Genomic DNA, 22,094 nt, shown 5'->3' with positions numbered 1-22,094 from the left:
ATTCATTATTATTATTTGGAAGCCCTGTCACAGCACCTGCCCTGTTCACTCCAGGACTCACAAAGATTTGGCCATCTCAAAGACCCCCATCCCAATGCATGTGGTCATCACACCTGGCAACTCCCTTCACCTAACAACTGTTCATGGTTGCTGTCTCAGGACACATGGGACTGGGAGAATGCTTCCTAATACTCACGGTTTACGAGCCAAGTAACCCAAATAGCATCTTCCATAATCAGGATCAGATCACCACTGCATTCTGTGTGTTGCTGTGAGACGGCAAATACAAAGGCACATCCGAGTACAGAGACTGCAGTAACAGTTGAATAAACATGCAATCCGATACCTCACATCTGGCATGTCATCAGCGCTGGTACCTTATTCACAATCAAATATGTTTAAGGCTGTGGCTACTTTATAGGTACAAATGTCTTTATCAGGACATTAACGTGCGCCAAACCTCTCTCAATAAAAGCAGTCATAAACAACAATCTCTTCTAAGCTGTCACGGAAGCTACTGTGTTTGTAATAGAAACATTCATCTAAGAGACAGTTACCAAAGCCCGGTGTCAATGTGATAGCAAGCAAGAAGTCACAGAGCACAGAGGCAGACCTGGGGAAGAAGGCAGGCACAGGGTGAGTAATTGGGATATTTGCAAATTGCTGGGGAGGAAAAAAAAACCTCAGCTGTGAACATATGCTAAGCATTACCCTGATGCTGCAAAGCTTTGGGGTGATCAATTATATTCCCCTGGAGCATTCTTTTTCAAGGTAGCTGAAAAGTTCCTCAGACTTTAAAACACAAAAGGAACAATGTCTATAGAGATTTTCAGCTAAAGACCAATTTCGCTGCCTGTGGGGGGCAAAAAAAAAAAAAAAAGCAATGCTAAAAAAAATTGTTTTAAATAAATTGATGCCCTGGGCAGGAGGCTCCATTGTCACACCTTTCAGACTGTGTTCTAAAGTGGATAAAAAGGAGAGGGGCGTATACAGCTGCATGAAGAGGCTTTAAAGAAATAATATCCATATAGGTTTTGAAAAACATTTTGATTTTATTATTTACCTGGAACTGAAGCATTTACAAGAAGGGAAGATGGGCTGATGGAATAATCAACAGAGCATGCATAGCAGGTAAATATCAAGCAAATGAAACATACCTATGATTAAATCAAATGATTATAATCAAATGAGAACTTGTAATACACTACACAGTCCCCAGAGTATTTTATATTCTAAAAGCCACCCACCTCTACTACCTCAATCCAAAGATAATACAAGCACAAGATTGCCTGCTAGGAATGTGTTATAAAGAGTGATATGGTCATTAAAAAAAGCCACCAACATCTTTAGAAAAGAGGCTCCCAACCTCCAGGGATAGCCTGCCCACACTCAAGCACAAGGTTAAATGATAAATACTGGCTCGGCAGAGATGTGATGCGTTAATTCCTGTTCATTCTGGTGTGTGAACATGTGAGCTATGAGTATATGGATACCGGAAGAATGAATTTGAACATTTCCCTCTCTCCCTCTCCCACCACCATTTTGCCATAATACATGTATGTCTGAATAACGCCACTGTTGCTCTGAACAGCTGACTGGCAGAGCCAACTGGCCAGGGCACCTGTTGAACTCCCAAACTGATGTCCCAAGAGCTATAATAAGAACACCCTGTCCTGCTTCCTGGCCCCACTGCTACCACTCTCTGACCACCTGTCCCCTAAGTTTGGTGGCCTGGCTACCCCCACGTGGAAGGGAGAGCTCACTGGCACTAGCTCCTGCCACCCTCCTGCCCACCACGACCTTGCAGCAGCCTCTCCCCACCCCAGATTGAGCCCCAGGGGAAAACCACACCAACATGGAACTGGACGACATAGGCTTCTAATTCTTGTTATCTGGCACATTTTTCTTTAACGAGTATTCCTTATTAAGATTCAGAGAAAGAATGAATAATATAATTACTTTTTCCTCCAACTCTAAAAGTAACATATGTTCAGTATAAAAAGAAAACCTCCATTAATACAGAAACATATACAAAAAAAGCAGTGTCTCCTATCACTCCGCCACCCTGTGACAGCCAACTGAAAGTTCCTTTGATTTTCATATAGAATCCTAATCATGCAACAAGTTAATATATTTAAATTTACTGAGTTAGAATATTCTCTAAAATAGCAGCTTTACTAAAGAGATCCACAGAGCAAGATGATAATAGTAATGATAACTTGCAAAACAGTCACTTTAAACACTTCCTCTGAATGGAATGTGACACAAATAAATAACAATGGCTATAAAAAATCAGAGACTCACTCTCAAGTGAAATGGAAAGCCACCATTACAGTGAAATGATGAACTGAAGCTCCAGAAGTGGAAGTCAGCAGGGGAAGAACAGAGAGACCATGCTGGACCCCAGAGCTGTGCTGCTAAGAACACAAACATCCATCCACTCCCTCCTGCCCTTGGGCAGCCACTGCTCTGGGGCCTGCCCAGCCTCTCCAGGCCCACAGGACCCACCAGTCCCCTCCAGACATGGGATCTTCTGTGTCTGATTCAGACATGTTAATCATGGGTCTCCTTTCTCCAACTCCATCTTTGCAGAAATACTTAACAAAGGGGTCAGGGAAGCTCCGCTCAATACCTCCCTTAATCAAACACCCTGTTATCTATACCTAATCCTGATATGACTGCTCCAAAACATTCTTGCCTCCCTTTGCAGCAGGTCCTGACTGGGTTTAGCCTCAAAAAAGCATTAATTTAGAATTTACTTTAAAGCACTTTTTCCTACATAATTGCACTTTCTTTCAACACTGCTGAGAAGTGAAAGAAATATATTGACTTATTTGCCCCATTTTACGGATGAGGGCAACAAGGCACAAAGAACATATATGACTGCCTAAGACACACAGCAAACAGGGACAGCTCTGGGCCAGCAAAGAATTCTGGAAGAAGCAGGACATGTCAGCACATTACTTCCATCCATTGCTGCACCACCACCACCTTTTCACTGGGTCCAGATCATGCACTTTCCAGGCTCTTTCCATTCACATCCATGAGGGCATGTCCTCCTCAAAGAAATTATCCCCATCCCTGGACACTCTAATAAGTTTATTTATAAATTTACACTTCACCACTATGGACTTCAACATCCAAGTGCTTAATCAACCTAATGTTGATGAGCCTCCCAATACTTTACTTCCTGGTCTCCAGTAACCATCAACGACTTTCATATCAGATGACCACATTTATGGTGATACCTCGAAACTCACCACTTGAAATCTTTCCACCTCTAAGCTGGGTGCTGCTTTCTCCCATACGTGACCACCTCCCGTCCTGTCACCCTGCCTAACTCAGGAAGCCTCTGACAGCAGATATCATGGCTCAGCAGTCCCTCCAGCTTCACCTTGTCCCTTCCCCCAACTGAGCTGGGCAGCCAGGTGCTCACGAGCACTTGGGACCTTGGGTCCCAAGCCTTGACAACCACCAAAATACTGAATAAATCCAGAAAGCCTCAGGTAGGAGAAAAAAATCACATCATGACACCATTAGGCCTCCCAGAAAGTAACATTCTCCATCTTTTATAAAAAAAAAAAAAATTCAAAAAAGGATCATCTGTTAAACAAATGTAAATATAAAACAAACTACAATTATTTTAGAACAAAACATAGGAGAAAAATCTTCAGTGTTTAGGCATAGGCAGTGATTTGTTAAACTTGACACCCAAGATAAAACCCACAAAGAGGAAAAATAATAAAAACTTTTACTATATGAGATCTCATATGAGGAAGAAGTCATAAGCTGTAGATAAGGAAAAAGTAAGTGTGAGCAACAAATCTGGTAAAAGACACACACATATATAAAAGAACTCCCAAAATACAACAGCGAAAGTATAATTAATCCAATTAGAAAATGGACAAAAGACATGAACAAACATTTCATCGAAGAGAATATACAGATGGCAAATAAGTACGTGAAAAGATGTTCAACATCATTAGTCATTAAGGAAATACAAATTAAAACCACGTGCGATATGGCTGCACGTCGATCAGAGTGTTTAAAACGACAGTCACCACACGAAATGCTGGCGAGGGGGCAGAGAACTTAGACAGCAGGTGAGACTGTAAAAAGGTAGAACGGCTCTGAACCCAGCTGAGCAGTTTAAAGCTAAAGCCAGACTATACTAAAGGTACAACTACCTTGATCCAGAGTTGATACGCCAGAGCATGTCTCTTGCAGAAGTAAAAACTTATGCTCGCACAATATCCTGTGTCGATGTCAGAGCAGGTTGATCTGTAATTGCCAACAACTAGCATGGGCCGGGCTGCCCGGGACAGGGGCACTGTGGTCCATACACACGGGTGGCTGGCGAGGCCTCGCCAACAGAAAGGAACAAACCATCAGCACGTACCTTAGGTGGCTCTCAAGTGGACCAGGCTAAGTGGGAAAAACTCAACCCTCAAAGGTTATACATGATGTGACCCCATCATAGGCAATCTTTAAATGACAAAATTTTAGAAACAGATGGATGAACGGTTGTCGGGAGTTCGGGATAGAGTTGGGTAAGGCTACCAAGGGGTGGCACCAGGGATGCTGTGGGGTCAGGGCTCTGCTGTAGCCTCACTTGGCAGTGGATACGCAGCCTGCACAGGTCATGACGCCCTCCACAACTTAATATTCACAGAGTGCAGTGGCACAGGGAGATCTGAGTACTATCAGTTTCAACATCAATATCCCGGCTGTGACAGAGCATTGACATTTTTTGCAAAATGGAACCACAGGGAAGGGGAATAGAGTGAGGTGGGAATAGGCAAAGTATGCAAGGGGTCTCTGTATTATTTCTTATAGTTGCCTGTAAAGCTTCATGTTTTAATAAAATTTTAATTTACTAATATGTATTTATTTTAATTAAAATTAAACTTATAATGAAAAACTGAATAAGAGTCTCCAGGTCATCCGCCCAGTGCCCAGAGATTCTTTTATTCATCTCTGTTCATTCACATCCATTCCTCCATAATAGCTCTACCCAGATTGAGCTCTTTTTCAAAAGCCCACAGCCCAACTCAGCCCACTGGGCCTACTGAGAACAGTCCTCAGACCCACCTGCTGCCAGGTCATCTGATCTTTCCTTATGCACCTCAGTAAAAGAAGCCCCAGTCCCTTGAAAGTGTCTGACAAATATCTGCTCAATTTTATGAGCTTATCCTCAATTCATAAATTTCCCTCCCCTACTAACCAATGGCCAAATCTCTCCCCTGCCCTAAAAATAACTTTTATGCCCTTTAAGATACTGTCTCATGATGCCCTTCTGGTGCGACGAAACCTCTCCCAGGACTGGGTGATGGGAATGTTCCCTTGCTCGGCACAGAGGAGGAGCAGTTCATTTCCTGCATCCAAACCTTTTAAGGCTCGCTTCAAATGTTGGTTTCATTCTCCGCTCATTGGTTTCTTCTAGCAATTCTAAAAATGGGGTCCAGTAGTCCTGGATCCAGGCTTGGACCATAGATCAATGGCTCTCTCCCCTGGCTAATCACCCAAACTACTCAGGCAGGTTTTAAATCTATAGATCCCCAGGCAATATGGTCAGATATTTTGATTATATTGGTTTCAGTAAGTTTGTGTTCTGTCATCGTTTCTTAAGCTTCTCAAGTGTTTTTAGATGGTCCAAACTTGGGAACCATTGATGTGTCTCCCTTTTTCTTAAAAAGACAACCTATTTTTCTTCTGCTCCAAACTTTCCACTTAAAATCCATGCCAGTTTTCCCCTTGACAAACTGAGTCTGTGCTTCGCAGGCCATTATCGCCCACTCTCACAGCTTTAGGGAGCACTTCTTGAATACAGAGCTCTACCCACACATATGCAGCTCCCTGTGGGCCATGCTCCTCTGGATGGCCACCCAGCACCTCAAGCACATGACCCTATGCGATCCTCATTCCTCTCTTCTCCACAGACCTGCTTCTCCTGTCTGTACTGCCCATTTCACTGAATAGTACCACCCTCCTCCCCATTGCCCAGAAGATGAAACCTCAAATCATCTTCAGCTCCTCCTCTTCCCCTTTCACAAATCACATCCAGCCAGCCGATCCTGTTGCTTCTATCTCTGAAACTCCTCCACCAACACTGCCAGTACCGGGGTTGAGGCCTCTTCCTCCCCATTGCACTACTGCAACAGCCATCTAACTCGTCTTCACACCTTCCAAGCTGGCTTTGTGAAACAGGCTGAGTCACAGCTGCTTTCCAGAAAAAAAAAATGCAATGGCTTCTCTCCGTCCTCGGAATGAGCACCGGACACCACAGCGTGGCACTCACGGCCTCCATAACACGGGGCCAGCCCGTATTTCCAGGCTCCTCAGGTGCCACCCTGCAGGACACACCCTCATTCTAAGGGCACCAGAGCTGTGCCTTCTTGGGACTCTGCACCTTCGTCGTGCTGTTCTTTTCAACCTCAATGCCTTTCCTGTCCTCCCCACAGCAACAAGTCTGCACCTGGGCTCCAGAAAGCCCCACCAATATAAGTAACAATCCCCTAACTATACACAAATAAGCATTTTTCTAGAAAGAAGATCCACAACTTTCTACAGATTCTCAAAGGGATCTACAATCCAAAGTCTTTAAAAAAGAAAAACACTAAGTGGTCTTTCCCCATTCAGAATTTGCTCTGATAAGTCTGTCTCTCTCTTGCTTTCTCAGATACAGACATGTACATTCCCCATCATAAATGATCACCCTTTGCACTGACCTAGTACTTAATTGTGTATATCTCTAGTACAGAATATACTTTCTTCTGTAACACTGTGTTGTATTGGTTGGTTTCAAATGTCAGTTCTACCACTTTCTACTGTGACTTTGAACAAGTAACTTGACCTTGGAGGCCTCAGCTTCCTTCACTGTAAAATGGGGATAATCACAGTACCTATATGACTGGGTTGTTATGAGGAATAAATAATACATACCAACTGAGCTGGGAAAGAGCCCAGCACATAGCAACTGGTCAAATAGGTCAGTATTTTACTTATTTTTTATCTGCTATCTCCAGTCACAGTCAAAGCACAGTGTAGGCCCTCAATGAATGATTTATAAATCCCGGGGTTCATTCATTGCCACAGCAAAGCTGTTGAAAAACATAACTGGGTAATAATTTAACATTCTTTTCGTTTTTCCCCCTTATGACCAATTCTAGAGCTCTCCTAATTATCTGTTTTTTATCCAGATTGCACAAGGGTTCATACCTTGTGCATAAACCATGGTAGGCCGCTCCCCCTGCATTAAACTTCCCAATCAAAATGCTGATGATGCCCCGCTTCGTATTCTCACCAAACTATTTCAAAATCCCCCATGACTCATCTGTTCAAGGTTTCCAGAATTAACCCTTGTTCTACTACTATCCCCATTTGGGCAGAAATCCTTCCTACCTCTTGAAACTAACGCTTGCCAACAAACAGAGCATTTTGCCAGGGTTTCTTCTCAGTCTAAGAAGGCCATTCAATACAAATGTCTCTCTCTTTTCTTCCCCCCCCCTTCTTTCCCTTTCTTTCTAGTCAGTTCCTCTAGCAGAGAGGCCCCTTGAGCTTGGAGGATTACTCACCCACCTCTCTTTGTTTTAACCAATTCATGTATGCATGTATATTCAACAAACATCATTGACACACTCTGCCTCCCACAAGACAGGGTGGGGTCCCTGCTTAATGAAGCTTCTAGCGTGTTCTAAGGGTGCAGCTCTTTGTGCTTCACATTTCTAGTCAATTCACTTAAAGTAATACCCTGAATCACAGGTCAGACAAAAGAAGAAATCAAAGACGCCACACCATGTTCAAATAGGAAGAAATGGGATGGGAGAATTGGGAACACCAAGTTCAGTTCAGGCCCCAGGGGTCACTTTCCCAAGGCATGGAGACACATCAGGTCACTTAGGGCCTAGTCCTCAAAGATACATTGTGATAGTCGACTTTCCTATAAAGAACAACCCTGCATTTCCCTGACCAGTTCTCTAGCTCAGAGGACACCTGGGGACCACAAGTTATAGTCTCCATACCCATACTCATGCCTGCTTATGCACACTCATTCTGTCTCCCCTTGTCTGCTCTGCCACCACCTCCCTAAAAGTCTCCTCTCCCTCTTCTGTCTTCTGCTTCTGTGAAATAAGCTAAGGATCCTATGCTTCCCTAACTCGCAGGATGCAGGTCAGCAACTAGGTAGTAGTGGCTCAGATGCCTTCTTTCTCACCTTCTCTCATCCTCACGACTCTACTCTCTAGAACTAACCAATAGACCTGGCATCCCAGCAAGAAGTGGGGGCTTCCCTGGTGCTTTGCTAAGCAAGGACCCTGAACATAACTACTCACAAAAGGAGAAAGTCATTGCAAACAACTGATCTCTCAGGCTGCCTGTAGGATCCTAGGACACCAGAATCTTCCAGACATCCTCCTGGCCACCCTCAGGGCCAGTCTTGTGATCTCGTGTCCTCCCTGCTCTGTTATTTGAGAAACTATCTTCCTGCCAGCATTGGGCCAGATGCCCTGGACATCAGTGACCAAGAACAGGCTTCAAAAGGCTAAGTGGAAGGTGACCATCTTCAAAGGGCCTCAGACTTCCCAGAAAGCTCTGGCATGCAGCCCTGACCCCAGGTCAGTGCTTCCTGCAAATGAACTTGTGATGGCTCCATGAGGGCAGGGACCATGTCAGCCTGGCTGATGGCTGCATCACTGACAACCCCTCACGTGCTGCTGGAAGACAGGCAGCACTCAAACCTGATCTGCCGAATTAACATATAATGAGGTCTACCAAGAATGTAACAAAAATCACAGGTTTTTGAGCCTAAGTTTTAGAGTCAGACAAACCTGAATTTGAAACCTTCCAGCTATACCATTTACACTGATCACATGCCAGCCACTGTATCCCTCTACAAAATGGGGATCATCCTGCCTACCTCAAACAAGCTCATGAGCATTACATGGAAACTATATAGAAAGCCTTTACCCCAACACATGGCTGGGAAGAACGTTTTTGTTTTTAGCTCATAAACACTCATGTATCTCTCACTGTATGCCAGACACTATACCCCAGATCACAATTAGTTCATTTAATTCTTACAATCTTGTGAAGTAGGATCTATTTAAGTCCCTTTTGCAGTTGAGGAAATAAAGGCACAAAAAGGAAAAGCAGCCTGCCCAGAGTCTGATATCTAGATGTGGCAGGGTTAGGATTCATAACAATTCCAAAGTCCAGAATTTTAAGTGCTACACTCTTCTGTCTCTAAAACAAGCAGTCAATGAATGTTAGCTCTTGTCCCAACCCTGGTTTGATTACTGGAGATATCAGACCATATTGCCAGACTAGAATTTTCAGTTGCAACAGAAACACATCCAGCTCTTCCCAGGGCTCACTAACTTGTCTTGTTGCAAACTATGACCTGCTCCTATGAAATTCAGTTCCAGACAGGTTTGTGGATGAAGAACTTCTCTCCTCCTTTTCCTACTATCAACTCCTTCAACTATCTACCAGAAAGAGGCATACATCTATGTTTTTTAAGAAAAAAAGTAGTAACAGAAAGGAGTGAGTGTGAGCTTGCAAGCTCTCAGGAACAAAGTCGAAGAGTTCTCACCCCTCTTCTAATTACCCCTTAGAACAATTGCCTACTCATAGTAGGGTGCCCAAAGCAGAGGTAACCTGTTCACATGGAGACCAGTCCCATAAAGTCTCAGCTTCCCCAAAGACCCAGGTAGCAGAGAGAGAATTAAGCCATTGCTTCTAATGACCAAAATTTCATCATAAAGAGAGTTTTCCATTCTCCCTCTGTGAGATCTGCCCAAATGCCAAGGAAATTTCATTACCAAAATATCAGCACTGCACTTGACCTTGCTTCTCCAATGGCCTGGGATTAGTGACATCACACTGCACTTTACAAATGCTTAGGAGTATGGAAATAACCCCCTCAAGTTAAAAAAAAGGCACTTGGTATTTCACTAAAAGGCATTAAATTATTTTGATTTTATTCCACGGCATCCGAAATGCTTTCAATGTCTTATTTTCAAAATCCTTAGAGGAACAGAGACTCCCTGGTGGCATAAGGGGTTAAGCACAGCACTATAAAGCAATCCGCAGCCTCTGCAGCACAAGTTCAATCCCCAGCCAGCCAGGGAGCAACACACGTGGTGCAGCAGACCTCTTTTGACTCGCCCGCTGCTCCCTTTAGCAGTGTACTTCTGTCAATCTGCCTGTTCTGTTCCTCACTCTGTCTCTGGTAAATCTTCTCACCCCCCCGCATCTCTGGCCTGTATCCCAGCTCTTGCATGCATAAATAAATAAATCTTTAAAAAAAATAAAAGCCCTTAGAGGAATAAGTATGCTTCTAGAACCTTAAGGAACCCCCATGCCTGGTCTAGTTTGTGTCCTAAGAGGTGGACCAGGCCAGAAGCCAAGAACAGTAGCTCTGACCCCACATGCTCTTATGACTCAATCCCTGAGTGGCCAGGGCCTTACAATGTGATCTGCCTCCCAAATCAACTGTCTCTCATCCTCAAAGTCACAAGCAGGTCACAGGCAGCTCCTGGGCACCTGGGGCAGTTCCTCAGAAGGGGTCCAGTCACCATTTTCCGTAGCCCTGCTAACTAACCGCCACGTTTCCCTTCCAAAGGAACAGTCAAAGCAAAGCTCCTCTACGTTGGCCACAGAAAGGAAATTGAGGGGGATGTTTTTTCCCCAGGCAGCTGCCTGGAGGTGGAGCTGGCCTCAAGGCCACTGTCATAAATGCATTTCCTGCACCTCCAATTGGAATTCATACACCATTCTGCTTCCAAGTGCTGCCCACTCAGGAGTTTAAAGCAGGTAGACACCAACACAGCCAGTGAAAGTAACACTGACTTCAAGACAAAAATGATCCATACCAGAAGAACGCCTGCTCTCAGGAAGATGGAGAACTGGTTACCCTGGGAGGCAGGACCGGCTCACACAAGGAGCTCCACATCTGCATAGGGACTGATCACAGAAGCACCATAAAATGTAAAAGCCCAGAGCACTCATGGACACCATATACTTCATCTTCATTTCAAACAGAGGAAAAAACTGAGACACAGACTGATGACAGGACTCAAGTTCACGGTTGGTAGATGCCTGAAATGCAAAGCTTCTCACAGTCTGTTCTTGTAGCCTGCTGCCTCTGAGACCCCATTACCAGCAAGAGTTCCTACACAATTACTTTTCCAAAATATTATTTTACATGGAGTTATAGGCAAAATGGTTAAATCAACCATGAGCACAACCTAAAAAATAAAATCAACAAAAAAGAAATTAAACTTGGAGCTAGGGAAAATGAACTTCTGCTGTGAATTATGCTCTCTGTCCTGAAAGTTTGTTCTTGAAGACAGGGGTGACTCCCCCAGTATGTCACATGAGAAGCGAAAGGGAGCAGTTATCCCCAACCAGGACATGCAAGCCTCAGCCAATATTCTAGATTGAAACAATTTCTTTGTGAATAAATGGAAGTTGCGCAAGGTAGTAGGACCTGAAGCTGCCTTCACTGCTCATGAATTCGGCTTCAAAAACCAGTGCTCTCCTTTGCCTTTCCCAGAGGGAGGCTGCATTATTAGGTAAGACTACAAGACCCTGAAAGCAAGCAGCCAGGCTGAGGAAGGGTAGGAAAGATATACACACAGAGAAAAGGGGAGGCCCTGGAACTTTCTAACCATAGCAGCAGCTGAGCCATTTCACCGAGTCTCTTTCACTAGATGCCAAGAAGCTTCTCTGGCCACAAAAGATGGCTGGAAAGCACAAAACACACACTGAAGGCTTGGGTTCTCTCTCTCTCCCGTGTATGTGACACTGGTAGGCTGAGACTCCAATGCTACAGAAAGCAAAATTTTCCTTGTTTCCATTACATCAAGCAAGTTGGAGGGAGGAGGGCGGGGCAGGGGCACAGCTGGTGGCAGCTGCACTACCATCTGCTCTCTCCTCAGTAGGGTGTGCTACTTTGAGCTGCAGCCGCCTACAGCTCCTGATAGAGGAGGCCCAGTGTTAAAGGTACAACACCCCATTATGGAAAAGCTTTCCAATAATTTAGAAATAAATCACTCTCGTGGTAAGTTAGAAACCTCAGGTAGGTGGCTGAGCTGGTTCTCCTTGGGTTTAGGCTATTTGTTTGCTTCTCTTTTAGACTCAAACTCTGTCAACTCAACGTATCCAATTAGACAAGCAGAATGTACAAGCAACCACCTGCCCATCTGCTTCCCAAAAGGTAAGCAGCCAAAAGTACATGTCTGCAGCTGGAAGCATTCGTGGAAGAGGGGAAAACCCAAACTCCGCCCACAGGCCGACAGGTGGGTGGGTGCACACTACTGCCTTTGGCCTCCTAAACCATCTGGTTAAGCGCTCTTGCCCTGTGGACACTCTTGGAAGGTGCCACACTGCTGGGAATCTCCTTAATGGGAGAGACTGGTGAGAGGAGCCCAGGCAGAGGGTTAATGTCTTGTCGGGCCATTCAGCTGAAAACTGGCAACAAAGCAGCAAATTGGTGATTCAAAGGTCTGATCCAGCCCATGTGCATGTTTTATCTGGCTGGTACAAGGTTGTGCTTAAAAAAAAAAAAAAAAAAAAATCACTGGCTCTTAAAAGCGGGATTTTATATATAAACATCTAGATTGCTAGCTCTTCTTAGAGGAAAAAAAGGAAAGAGTCAAGTGATCTGGCAACACCTGGCAGCACCAGGTCCCCCACTTCCACGTGGCACCAGCCAGGTAGGGGAAGCACTTCGTTCAGATGGGGTGTGCATTCTGAATAGCGAGTCACCACAACTGGTGTCTAAATATGCCAGTGCAAATACCTATGTTCCTACCTGGACGTTGACAGCTTTTGATATAATGGCATTTGGTGTGTAGAAGGAGAAACTCCCGGAGAAAGATTTCCCAGTGGTCCTTTATTGATTCTCCTCTTCAGCTGAGATTTAGTCCCCAGGATGGGCACCGAAGTTCTACAGAGATCATTCAAACCAATACCTGAATAGATCTCAGAAAAAGACTAGCTACCACTGAGCCTGGACTACCGAAGCAGATACAGTGTTTCAAAGGAGCATTCCAGACCACTTACCATACATCTTGCCTTCATCTGATAAGATGATTTTCCTCCTCCCACATGGTGGATAGATAGCCAAGGCTTCCTGAAAGCTCTGCTCGATGTCCGGGCTCCAGACCCCTTCTGCATCGTTGTCAATTGGCTTATCTGCAGAGTCGCTCATCCTTTCCATATTTTCGGCAGGGCTCTCGCTGCCGCTCCAGCTGCTGGGCTCAATTTTGGCGGTTGGGTTTTCCAAGCCGAAGCCTGGAGTCTTTTCAAGAAAATAAACCTAAGAGAGAAATAAAAGAGGAATAAGGATGCGGTAACCACCTGCAGACGCTGTGGCTAGTGCCACGGCACCTTCTTCAATCACCAGTTTTGCTCGGAGAATAACTCCTAGCAGAAAATACAGCATTTTGAGATCCAAGAGGCTTTTGTTCTTGATGTACCAGGTTCGGCACCCATACAGAAACACAAGGGCAGGCAGAAGCTGGATAATCTTCGCAGATGAGAGAAAATTTTCATCTGAGTACGGTGCTCGCTCTGAGTTGCAAGTTCACAGTGAATCATGCAAAAACATTTACTAAGTGCCTATCTACCAGGAGCACTTTGCTCAAGCATAATCAAATCTCCATAGCAGAACAGGTTGTTTAAAAGAAAATAAAGTAAAACAAAAGATGTCCGCCTCACTGTGGCAACTGGCATAAATCTGAAATGTCAAACCATCCCAGTATTTGTCACTGACATCAGCAAGATGCAAGATGGTGGCAGGAGGCAGGAAGGAAGTTGGGAGATTGTTTTGTTACCACAAATACTCACTCTACTAGACCGGCAACGCAGTACCTGCTATTCTATAGCATTTCTCTGCAGACCTTTTACCCTGCACACAGTCGGGTCATTTTACCACTCTAGGCTTCTAGATCATAATCCTGAGCAGGGACTAAATTGTACCCACTCCTTCCTTCCCTGCAACAACTCCCACAAGTGCCCAGCACATCTGCAGAGACATTTTACACCTACATGGGTCTCTTCATCTGGTAGCCTACTCAGAATTCCTGATGGCATGAAAACTGAGAGGGAGCCTTCATTTATTTTTCTGTAGTACTGAAAATTACAGAGGCAGAAGAAGTCTTTCTCAAAGATTTATTCTCCTTAAATTTATGCACGTAACCTCTGGCCATGAAGGGATAAGCTTTCCAAACAAATGTCAAACTGGCACAAACACCAATGTGAAAATGATCTAATCTAGTACCCCCTGCTGTCTGCACACTAACATATCAATATTCCTTTGTTGAAAAGGCATCAGATCATTAATTCAAAGGCTTTCCCCAAAAGGGGAGAATTGCTCCTGGGGATTGATCAAAAAGGGGGAAGCAACAGGGTCTGAGTAGGCTTAGTAGAGCTTACTTGGTGTGACCAGCATCTCTATCCCCTTCTGCCCTCTGCAACATTACAAGAGAGGCACCCCCAGGGAGGGAAGCAGATGCTGGGGGCCCCCAGGCACTGCTCCATGTCCCAGAGCAGTCACCGGAGAGTCAAACAACCTGCTTCTCTTCTCTTCTCTTTCCCACCTGTATCCCTTTCCACGCCCTCCCCCACCATGTATATCATCAGATCCCAGGTGCAGGAGCTCCGAGCACATGAACATTACACAATTAAGGCATAACTAGTGGGCGCTTTTGGCTTCTTACCTGGACAGCGTTTTAGATTTGGCAATACCTGGATGAAAGGAACCCTCAAGGTTGTGTGCCTTTAAGTGCTGCCACCAAGCAGTCATTTTTTCATTCAAAGTACCAATCAGGGAAATATTTACTACTCCTTACCAACACATGTACATTTACACAAAATGTTAAAAACTGCCAAAATTTAAGGTATAAATTATGTCAAGAGATGTGTTTGTGAATGACCCTCACACGAACTCTACAATGTCACAAGTGCAGGCCTTTTGAATTCTTATATTATTTTTTGTTGTTGGGGGTCTCAGAGTCTTATGAAAACTCAAGCTGAACTGTTACCCTATATACGAGAGTCTGTACTAGCTCCAGAGTGGTTTACTGGAAAAATCAGAAGACTCCTTAAGCAGTGGCTAACTTTACCTTTTCCCTCTCTACCTTCCTCAAAACAAAACAAAAAGAAAACAACACACACAAACACAAAGGCCTGTCCTTCAGCTCTGGAGGCTCAGCGCAATAAGAATTCACTCTAGGGAGCCCCATTTTAAGATAAACAATGGAAGTGCCCAGCGCTCAACCACCAAGGTAAAGGGAAGGAATCCAGCAGGATGGGACAGGGCAGCTGAATCAGGAGCAGGGACCTTTATTTGCCTAAAAGGAACATTACTAAATAACTGAAAGTCTCAGAGTCTCCAGATCACAACACACAAGCACCCCCTTAATCCAATGTGTGAAGTTCCCCCTGACACTTAGCATGGGTCTTGCAGTCTATGCTTTAACGTAGACAGTGGCAGGAAACCCAGCACATTCCCCTAGGACTACCTCCTTCACATGGAGGTGTTGAACTTCTCCCACATATTAGACTAAAACTCATCTCCTGGCTAATTGCTCCCCATCCATCCCTTGAGGATCTATTCATCCCTTGGGAAAGCAAATCTCCCACAAAGACACCCACTAAGGTCTAAAAGGAGCAGTCCCCCAGGGTCCTGATTGTGTTCCAGACTAGACCAAATTCACATCATCCCTCTGCCTGTGCCACACCCCAGCTTGCCCACAATCTCCCATAAATGGCACTCAGAGGTGGATTTATGAGTCATAAAACCTCTAGGTTCCCATATGTTAAGTATTCTTCCTCAAATTCCTCTCATGCAATTGGTTTAGGAGTTAAAAGTCAGAATTTATATTTATTTCTACTACATCCATTATTTTCAGTGTAAGCCTATGGTTTAAGGCAGATTAAGATCGTTCTGAATTTTAATAGCCAAGTTAGCATCCTTAGACATTTCACAACCTCTGCTGAAAATCTGTCACATGGAGAGGGTACAGACCCATTTTGTGGAAGTTCAAAATTGATTCTAGCTCAACAGAAGGAAAAAACACGTGCTAGTTGAACATACATGATAGGCAGCAGAATCTTGTATATAACCCCTTCAAGTTATTTCCAAAGTAAATGTCCCAAGTCCTTGGTTGTTTGGAGAATGCAGTACTGACTAGCATTAACTGACTGATTCACTTACCAGACAAGCACTGTTCTAAATACTCAAATGTTTTTATTCATTTACTATATAGGGGAGAACTCTGTGTCCAGGCTCTTGCAATTTGGTCAACTGGAGCTCAACAGGATGGAATTACCCTGGACAAAGGCCAAGACACAGTTTCAGAAGCTACCAGATACATAATCCACAGAGTTATATGGGCCCTTGGTTTTACAACCCAATTGTAAGATGAGGCCCTATGTAGGCAGAGGGTTTCCAATCACAAGACAGGAGCTGGATGAGAAAAGCTTCTCGTACTAGATACCAAAATAACCACTCTGGCATTCCACCCATCCTTCAGGTCCCTTCAAGGCCAGCTCAAAATCCACCTCATTCTGGAAGCCATTGTTTTCTGTAGTGACTCTGAGAGGATACACACATTAGGCATATCCTAAAAATGTGTGGATTCGGTAACTACCCAACCTACCTGGCTTCTGGACGAGCAGCAACAAGCCCCTACTTATTACCAACAGTAGGAGCTATTTGAGTGAATTACGCACAGAATCTGTGCCTGCAGACTCATATTCTCCCTTCCTCACCCATCCTTTGACCAAGCACCTTTCTTTCAATTTAATAAATGAAGAACTCTACAGAGTTGGAAGATGGGGGAGGAAGGCATGGTACTAAGACTCAAACTGATCTGCTTCCCTAATCTGGCTCAGTCACTAGCCATGCAGCCCAGACTACATTAGGTAAACTCACAGAAGCTTGGGTTTTAATTTGTAAATTGAAAATAATGAATTATATTCAAACCCAATTTGAAAAAATCACTAAGGGTTGGAAGGATCTACCCCACAGGATTGTCACAATGGATGAAGGTGAATAAAAGTGTAAATTCAAGAACAGATGTTCACCTGTTTCAAGACCATCATCTCTGCACAGTGGCATGTACTTTGTAATAATGGGATGGTGAAGAAACGAAGGTGTTTCCAATGGTTCCCTTCTCAGAAGTAAATTTGCACAGGGTCCTCTCTTCCTTAAGGTTTTCAAGGACTAATTGGAAATGTTAAGCTGGCAACAAACACTTCTGTTTCTGACATTCATCTAAAATCTGAACTTAAATTCACCAGTTCAATAGTTTTCATTTTCTTCTGGGAAGTCTGATTCAGGGGAAGAGAGCTAAAACTAAATGAATACCTACAAGGGCAGAGCATAGAATCCCTGGTTGAAGATATACTGTGTACCATGTAACCCTGGGTGCCTCAGTTGCCAACATTAACACTTTTCTTAAAATGCGTTTCTTGATACTCCCCCAGTCACACTACAACAAACTCTACAAGAAATGTCACCAGTGACCCAGGTATTCCTGCTAATTGCTTCAACAATCATACTACTCCCTAAATGGGCCATTCTTTCATAATTACCCACTGACCCTTCAAGAAGGGCCACATGAGTACAATGGAATGACACCACATGTATATTCAAACATACATCTTTTAATATAAAAGCCTGGGGGAAGGAGTGAGTGGGACAGTAAGTGCTTCTGACACCAACTCTGTACAAGAAACAAGGAAGGGTAATACACAGGACAGGGGAATGTGCTGCTTCCTTCACCTTAATTCTTGTGGGTCTCTCATAAGTAGCTCACCTATTTATATGGGAGATTTAAGAGCTCCTAAATAAAAGAATTAGTTTTAACTAATTCTCTTGATTAAAGAAATGCCACTGAATATGGGAGTCAGCAAAAAAAAAAAAAATTCCATACAGCTTGTTTTAGCTAAAATCTATGAGGCAATAGAAGTAAGAGCTCATCTAGGAATTAGGAATCTGTCTCTCTTGTGAGTAACTCAGGACCATGTGGTACTTGTAGCCCCCAGTGCCTCAGCGTCCATCATCAGAGAAGACCATCTTAGTATCTCATCCCCTTGTGTTCTCACAGTTTTTACTGAAAACAGAAATCAGTAAGTTAGTTTGTCATTGCTCCCCCTTACCCACACCCCAGTGTCCTTCAGGACATTGTCTGTTCCACTCACTATAGGATCCCACACAGACCTGGTACCATAAATAGTCAATGAGAGAAAGGATGAACCAACAACCAGATAACATGGACATCTTTTTTATTTTTTATTACATGAACATTCTTTGGTAACAGTTGGCTGAACTTTAGCTCACAAGCTTTCGTGAGAAGGGAAAGAGTTTCAGCTCCTTTTCCTTTCCTCACTCTAACCCTGGCCAAGGTTCTGATGGCAGTAAGTAGTATTAAGTGTCTTGGAGGAAATCACCAAATTAAGAGGACTGTTGACTAAGACTCACCAATGCAAGAAGACAGATTTAAATCAGGCAGTGTGGATAACCAGGAGTGACTGCCTGATCCAATTTCTTATTTATTAATGATGACTATTGACAAACCGTGGTCCTGTGTTAAAGGGATAAATATGGTTTGGATCCTCTAGGAAATAAACTGCTTCCGTCAGGAACAATCACTTGTGAAGGAATAATTTGAGATACAGTATTTTACCTTCTCTACTGCCCTTGTTGTTCACTAGAGAAGACAAGAATGAGTTGGCAACAGCTCTAACAAAAGTTCTAAGGGAGGAAAGGTGGTGAGGGTATAAATACCAAAAGCCAAAGAGATGGCCAAGGAAGAAATTCAGAGGTTAAAAACTCGTAACAAAGTAAATTTGAATGATTAGGTGAATAAAAAAGGCAACATATAAGGAGTGCCCTCTGAGGGTTCTAAAGCTCAGAAAGAGTTCTAAAGCTCAGAATTGAGAACCTAGGTACAGATAGGAGAAGTATTAGGATTCATAGAAAAAGAATCTCATGGTTGGAATAACATCTGGGGGGTTTTTGTTTGTTTGAATCAAATTTTAATGATTAACCATTTGTCTAAAAATCTATATACTTTCAGGGGTACGTACACATGCATCACCCACCCACCAAAGCTCCAGTGCCAATACCCTATCACCTTGACTCCCTTCCTACTCTGGCCCCTGTAGCCACTATATTTTTCAGAGTCTAAGAGTTATTTTTGTTGTTTTTTGCTAGTTTGTTTTTATTGGTTATCCAGCAATTGCCTTTCACCTTTTGACAATCACCTTAAGTTTCACTGTCACAAAAGGCATGATTTCATCCTTTTTAATAGCTGAGTAATATTTCATTGAATATATATACCTCTATTTCTATATTGAGTCATCTATTGATGGGCATTTAGGTTGATTCCACATCATGGTTATTATGAATAATGTCTGAACACAGGGGTGTATAAGGCTTTTCATACTAGTGTTTTCATAGTCTTCAGATCAATAGCTAGACGTGATATTGCTGGATCACATGTTGTTTCCATTTTCAGTTTTTTAAGGAATCTCCACATCATTTTTCATAGAAGCTATACCAATTTACATGAAATAGTATTTGGAATAGACAAGCAAGTCTATGATCATCCAAATGTCACTGTGATCTTCATGAAAGCCCATGTTTTTCTCATGAAAAACAGAGAAACTACCTTCCAATAAAAGACCTGGGGAGAAAGTGCTTTACTTCTGAAGACATAAAGAACTGGTACTAAATTAACTAGTACTGGTACTAAATTAACCTTATTCCAATGAATCAGGTTTCAAAGCACAATGCCAAAAATTTTCATCTGCAGGATATTTTCTAATCACTGCAGTATTCTCATTGGGTATTGTCCTCTGTGGTCCAAAGACCTAAATTAAATTGAACAAAGTCACATACTTAACAGAATTTGAATCTAGGAGTCATTTCCCAAGATAGGATGCATATCCCATGGGACTATCAGACTGGAGCCACACCCTCACTAGACAGTGAGCTGGAGGCTCGAATTCAAAGGGAGAGAATGTGGGTAGGCTGTGCTAAATTCTCTGTGCACTGTCCACCACTGACAGCCTTGCACAGTCTAATTAATTCCTAATGAATACTGACGATACTGACTCACCTCCCTGGGCAGTTGGGAGGAATGTCAGGCATTAAAGTTGGTTAAGTGCTTTTGCATATGTAAAGTAGGACAAATTATTATTTTCCTACCATTTAAGACACTGACTAAACTTGCTAGCAAGTGGCCTGAGAAATACAGGACAGGAATGGCAGCCTGAATTTGAAGGCAGTCTTCAGAGAGAGAGCAAGAGAGCTCCAGAACATAAGCCACTGTCAGAAAAACAGCACAACTCTCAGGGAACACCGACACTGAGAACTGAGGCCACATGCCCTGTGGAGTCAGTAGCAGTTAGCAAGCCTGGGTGTCACGTAGTCCAATTGCCAATAGGTGCCCTCTTATTTCAGCAGGAAGGAGTGGATAATTAGTCATTCTCATTTTCAAAAATCACTTCCATATCGACAGGATCCATCAAGGCAATACCTGTTCACCAAGACCTTGATGCTGAGCACCCCATTAGAGGACTCAGCATTACCCTCCTGAGATTCCTGATTAATACTCTGCTCCATCAGCCCTAAGTACTTGTACAGGTGACAGCTCAAGAAAGGCTTCGATTGATTTCATGCTATGCAGCTCTGTATTACCAGTCTTTAGGGGACTTGCCTTTCTCTTCCCCCTAATGAATCTGTGAGCCATTGAGAATGGAAAGTGCTGCTACTTCCTTTCTCCCATCACCATCACAGTCAAGTTAATCACTGCTCTCCTCCATCAGCAGATGTCTTCAAAATGACAAAACTATAGGCTGAGGCTCAAGCAGTCTGGTCCTCCTGACCATTCCAAAGCAAAGACTTGATAACAAGATGGCACAGTCATAAGAGAAGAACGAGCTGAATGACATGACCCACAGCCTGAGTCATGAATCCCTGGAGGCAGACGATTTAACCTCAGGGAACACATTACAAATGCAGAAAACAAAAGTTTCCTTCCTGCTTGAGGAGTAGACAGCTGTCAGTAAGCAGGTGAAAAGAAAAACTCATGGACTCTTTCCCAAGAGTAACAGTCAAAAGAAAACCTCACAATTAACTTCTCAGTTTCAACAGACTTTTAAGGTAGAATTGCCAATCATAATGCTTATTAAAAACATAGAAAACAAAAACCAGGCAAGTATTATTCATCAGTCACTAAACTAAGAGGAATGTCACTTTCTTCATGAGTCAAATTCACCATCAGATGTCCAAGATGTCTACAAATGTTTAAAAGACAATGAATACAAATTAAAAATTAAGTGGGCATTAAGTTAAAAGATAGCAGCATGCCAGATAGAAACAAATTAGAAAAATACACTGCATTTGGTAAATATTAAGAAAAGCTTTCAAGAGGGTTCAGCTTAGCCCCATCCCATACAGAAGGCCAGCAAACAGGCTTCACAGAGTCAGTACAGTTGCCTGGGCGGTAAGCTTATGGGTGCATCCTCTCACAAAAGGCCAGTGGAGGCTCATTCAACATTACAGTTTGTTGCCAGCCTACTTAATGATATGTTGGCTCTAGAGAGACTCTGAGTCCCCAGCAGCTGACCTGCCCCTAGGTAGTTTATGTGGCTGATTTGGAATGCTAATTTTGTTGCAACAGGAATGGCCCTCCCTGCTCTGGAGAAATGCCCCAGGTTTTCTCCACCTTCTTTGACTTGCGATGCTTCTCTCATTCTGGCCAGACTTCTACCTACCCTGGATTATCTACACAGCATGCTGGGGGGCAAAGGCAATGGGTGAATCCACAGTTCACATTTGATTGGGTCATAAGCCAACCAACAAGGAAAATGGGAACAAGATGGCATTTTAAAGTGTTGAACTATGCTGTCCAAGGCCTACTCTGGGTCTAGTAGGTACATAGGCATTCAGAGGCTCTCTAAAGACATAATATCCACAGGGATGCCATCAGCACTCATATCAGAGGATCCAAAATCTAGGCTCCAACATGGACAAAAGAAGAAAAAGTCCTCTTTGCTCTCAATTTATGGTATAT

At 43.4% G+C, this 22,094-nt stretch overlaps 1 protein-coding gene across 1 annotated transcript in view; it reads right to left on the bottom strand.

Moving 5' to 3' along the window:
* Positions 1–13,237, bottom strand: part of TEAD1 (TEA domain transcription factor 1) — a 160,639-nt gene extending 147,402 nt beyond the window's left edge. Inside the window, exon 1 of the mRNA XM_084254488.1 lies at positions 13,062–13,237. Coding sequence (XP_084110614.1) covers positions 13,062–13,222 — 161 coding nt within the window. The 5' untranslated portion in view covers positions 13,223–13,237. The remainder of the gene's footprint in view (positions 1–13,061) is intronic.
* Positions 13,238–22,094: the final 8,857 nt, after the last annotated feature.

Source organism: Talpa europaea (assembly GCF_964194135.1).
Source record: "Talpa europaea genome assembly, chromosome: 1".
In the NCBI taxonomy this organism is placed as follows: Eukaryota; Metazoa; Chordata; class Mammalia; order Eulipotyphla; family Talpidae; genus Talpa; species Talpa europaea.
The sequence above is the reverse complement of the archived record's forward strand: the minus strand, read 5'-3'. Positions and strand labels throughout refer to the sequence as shown.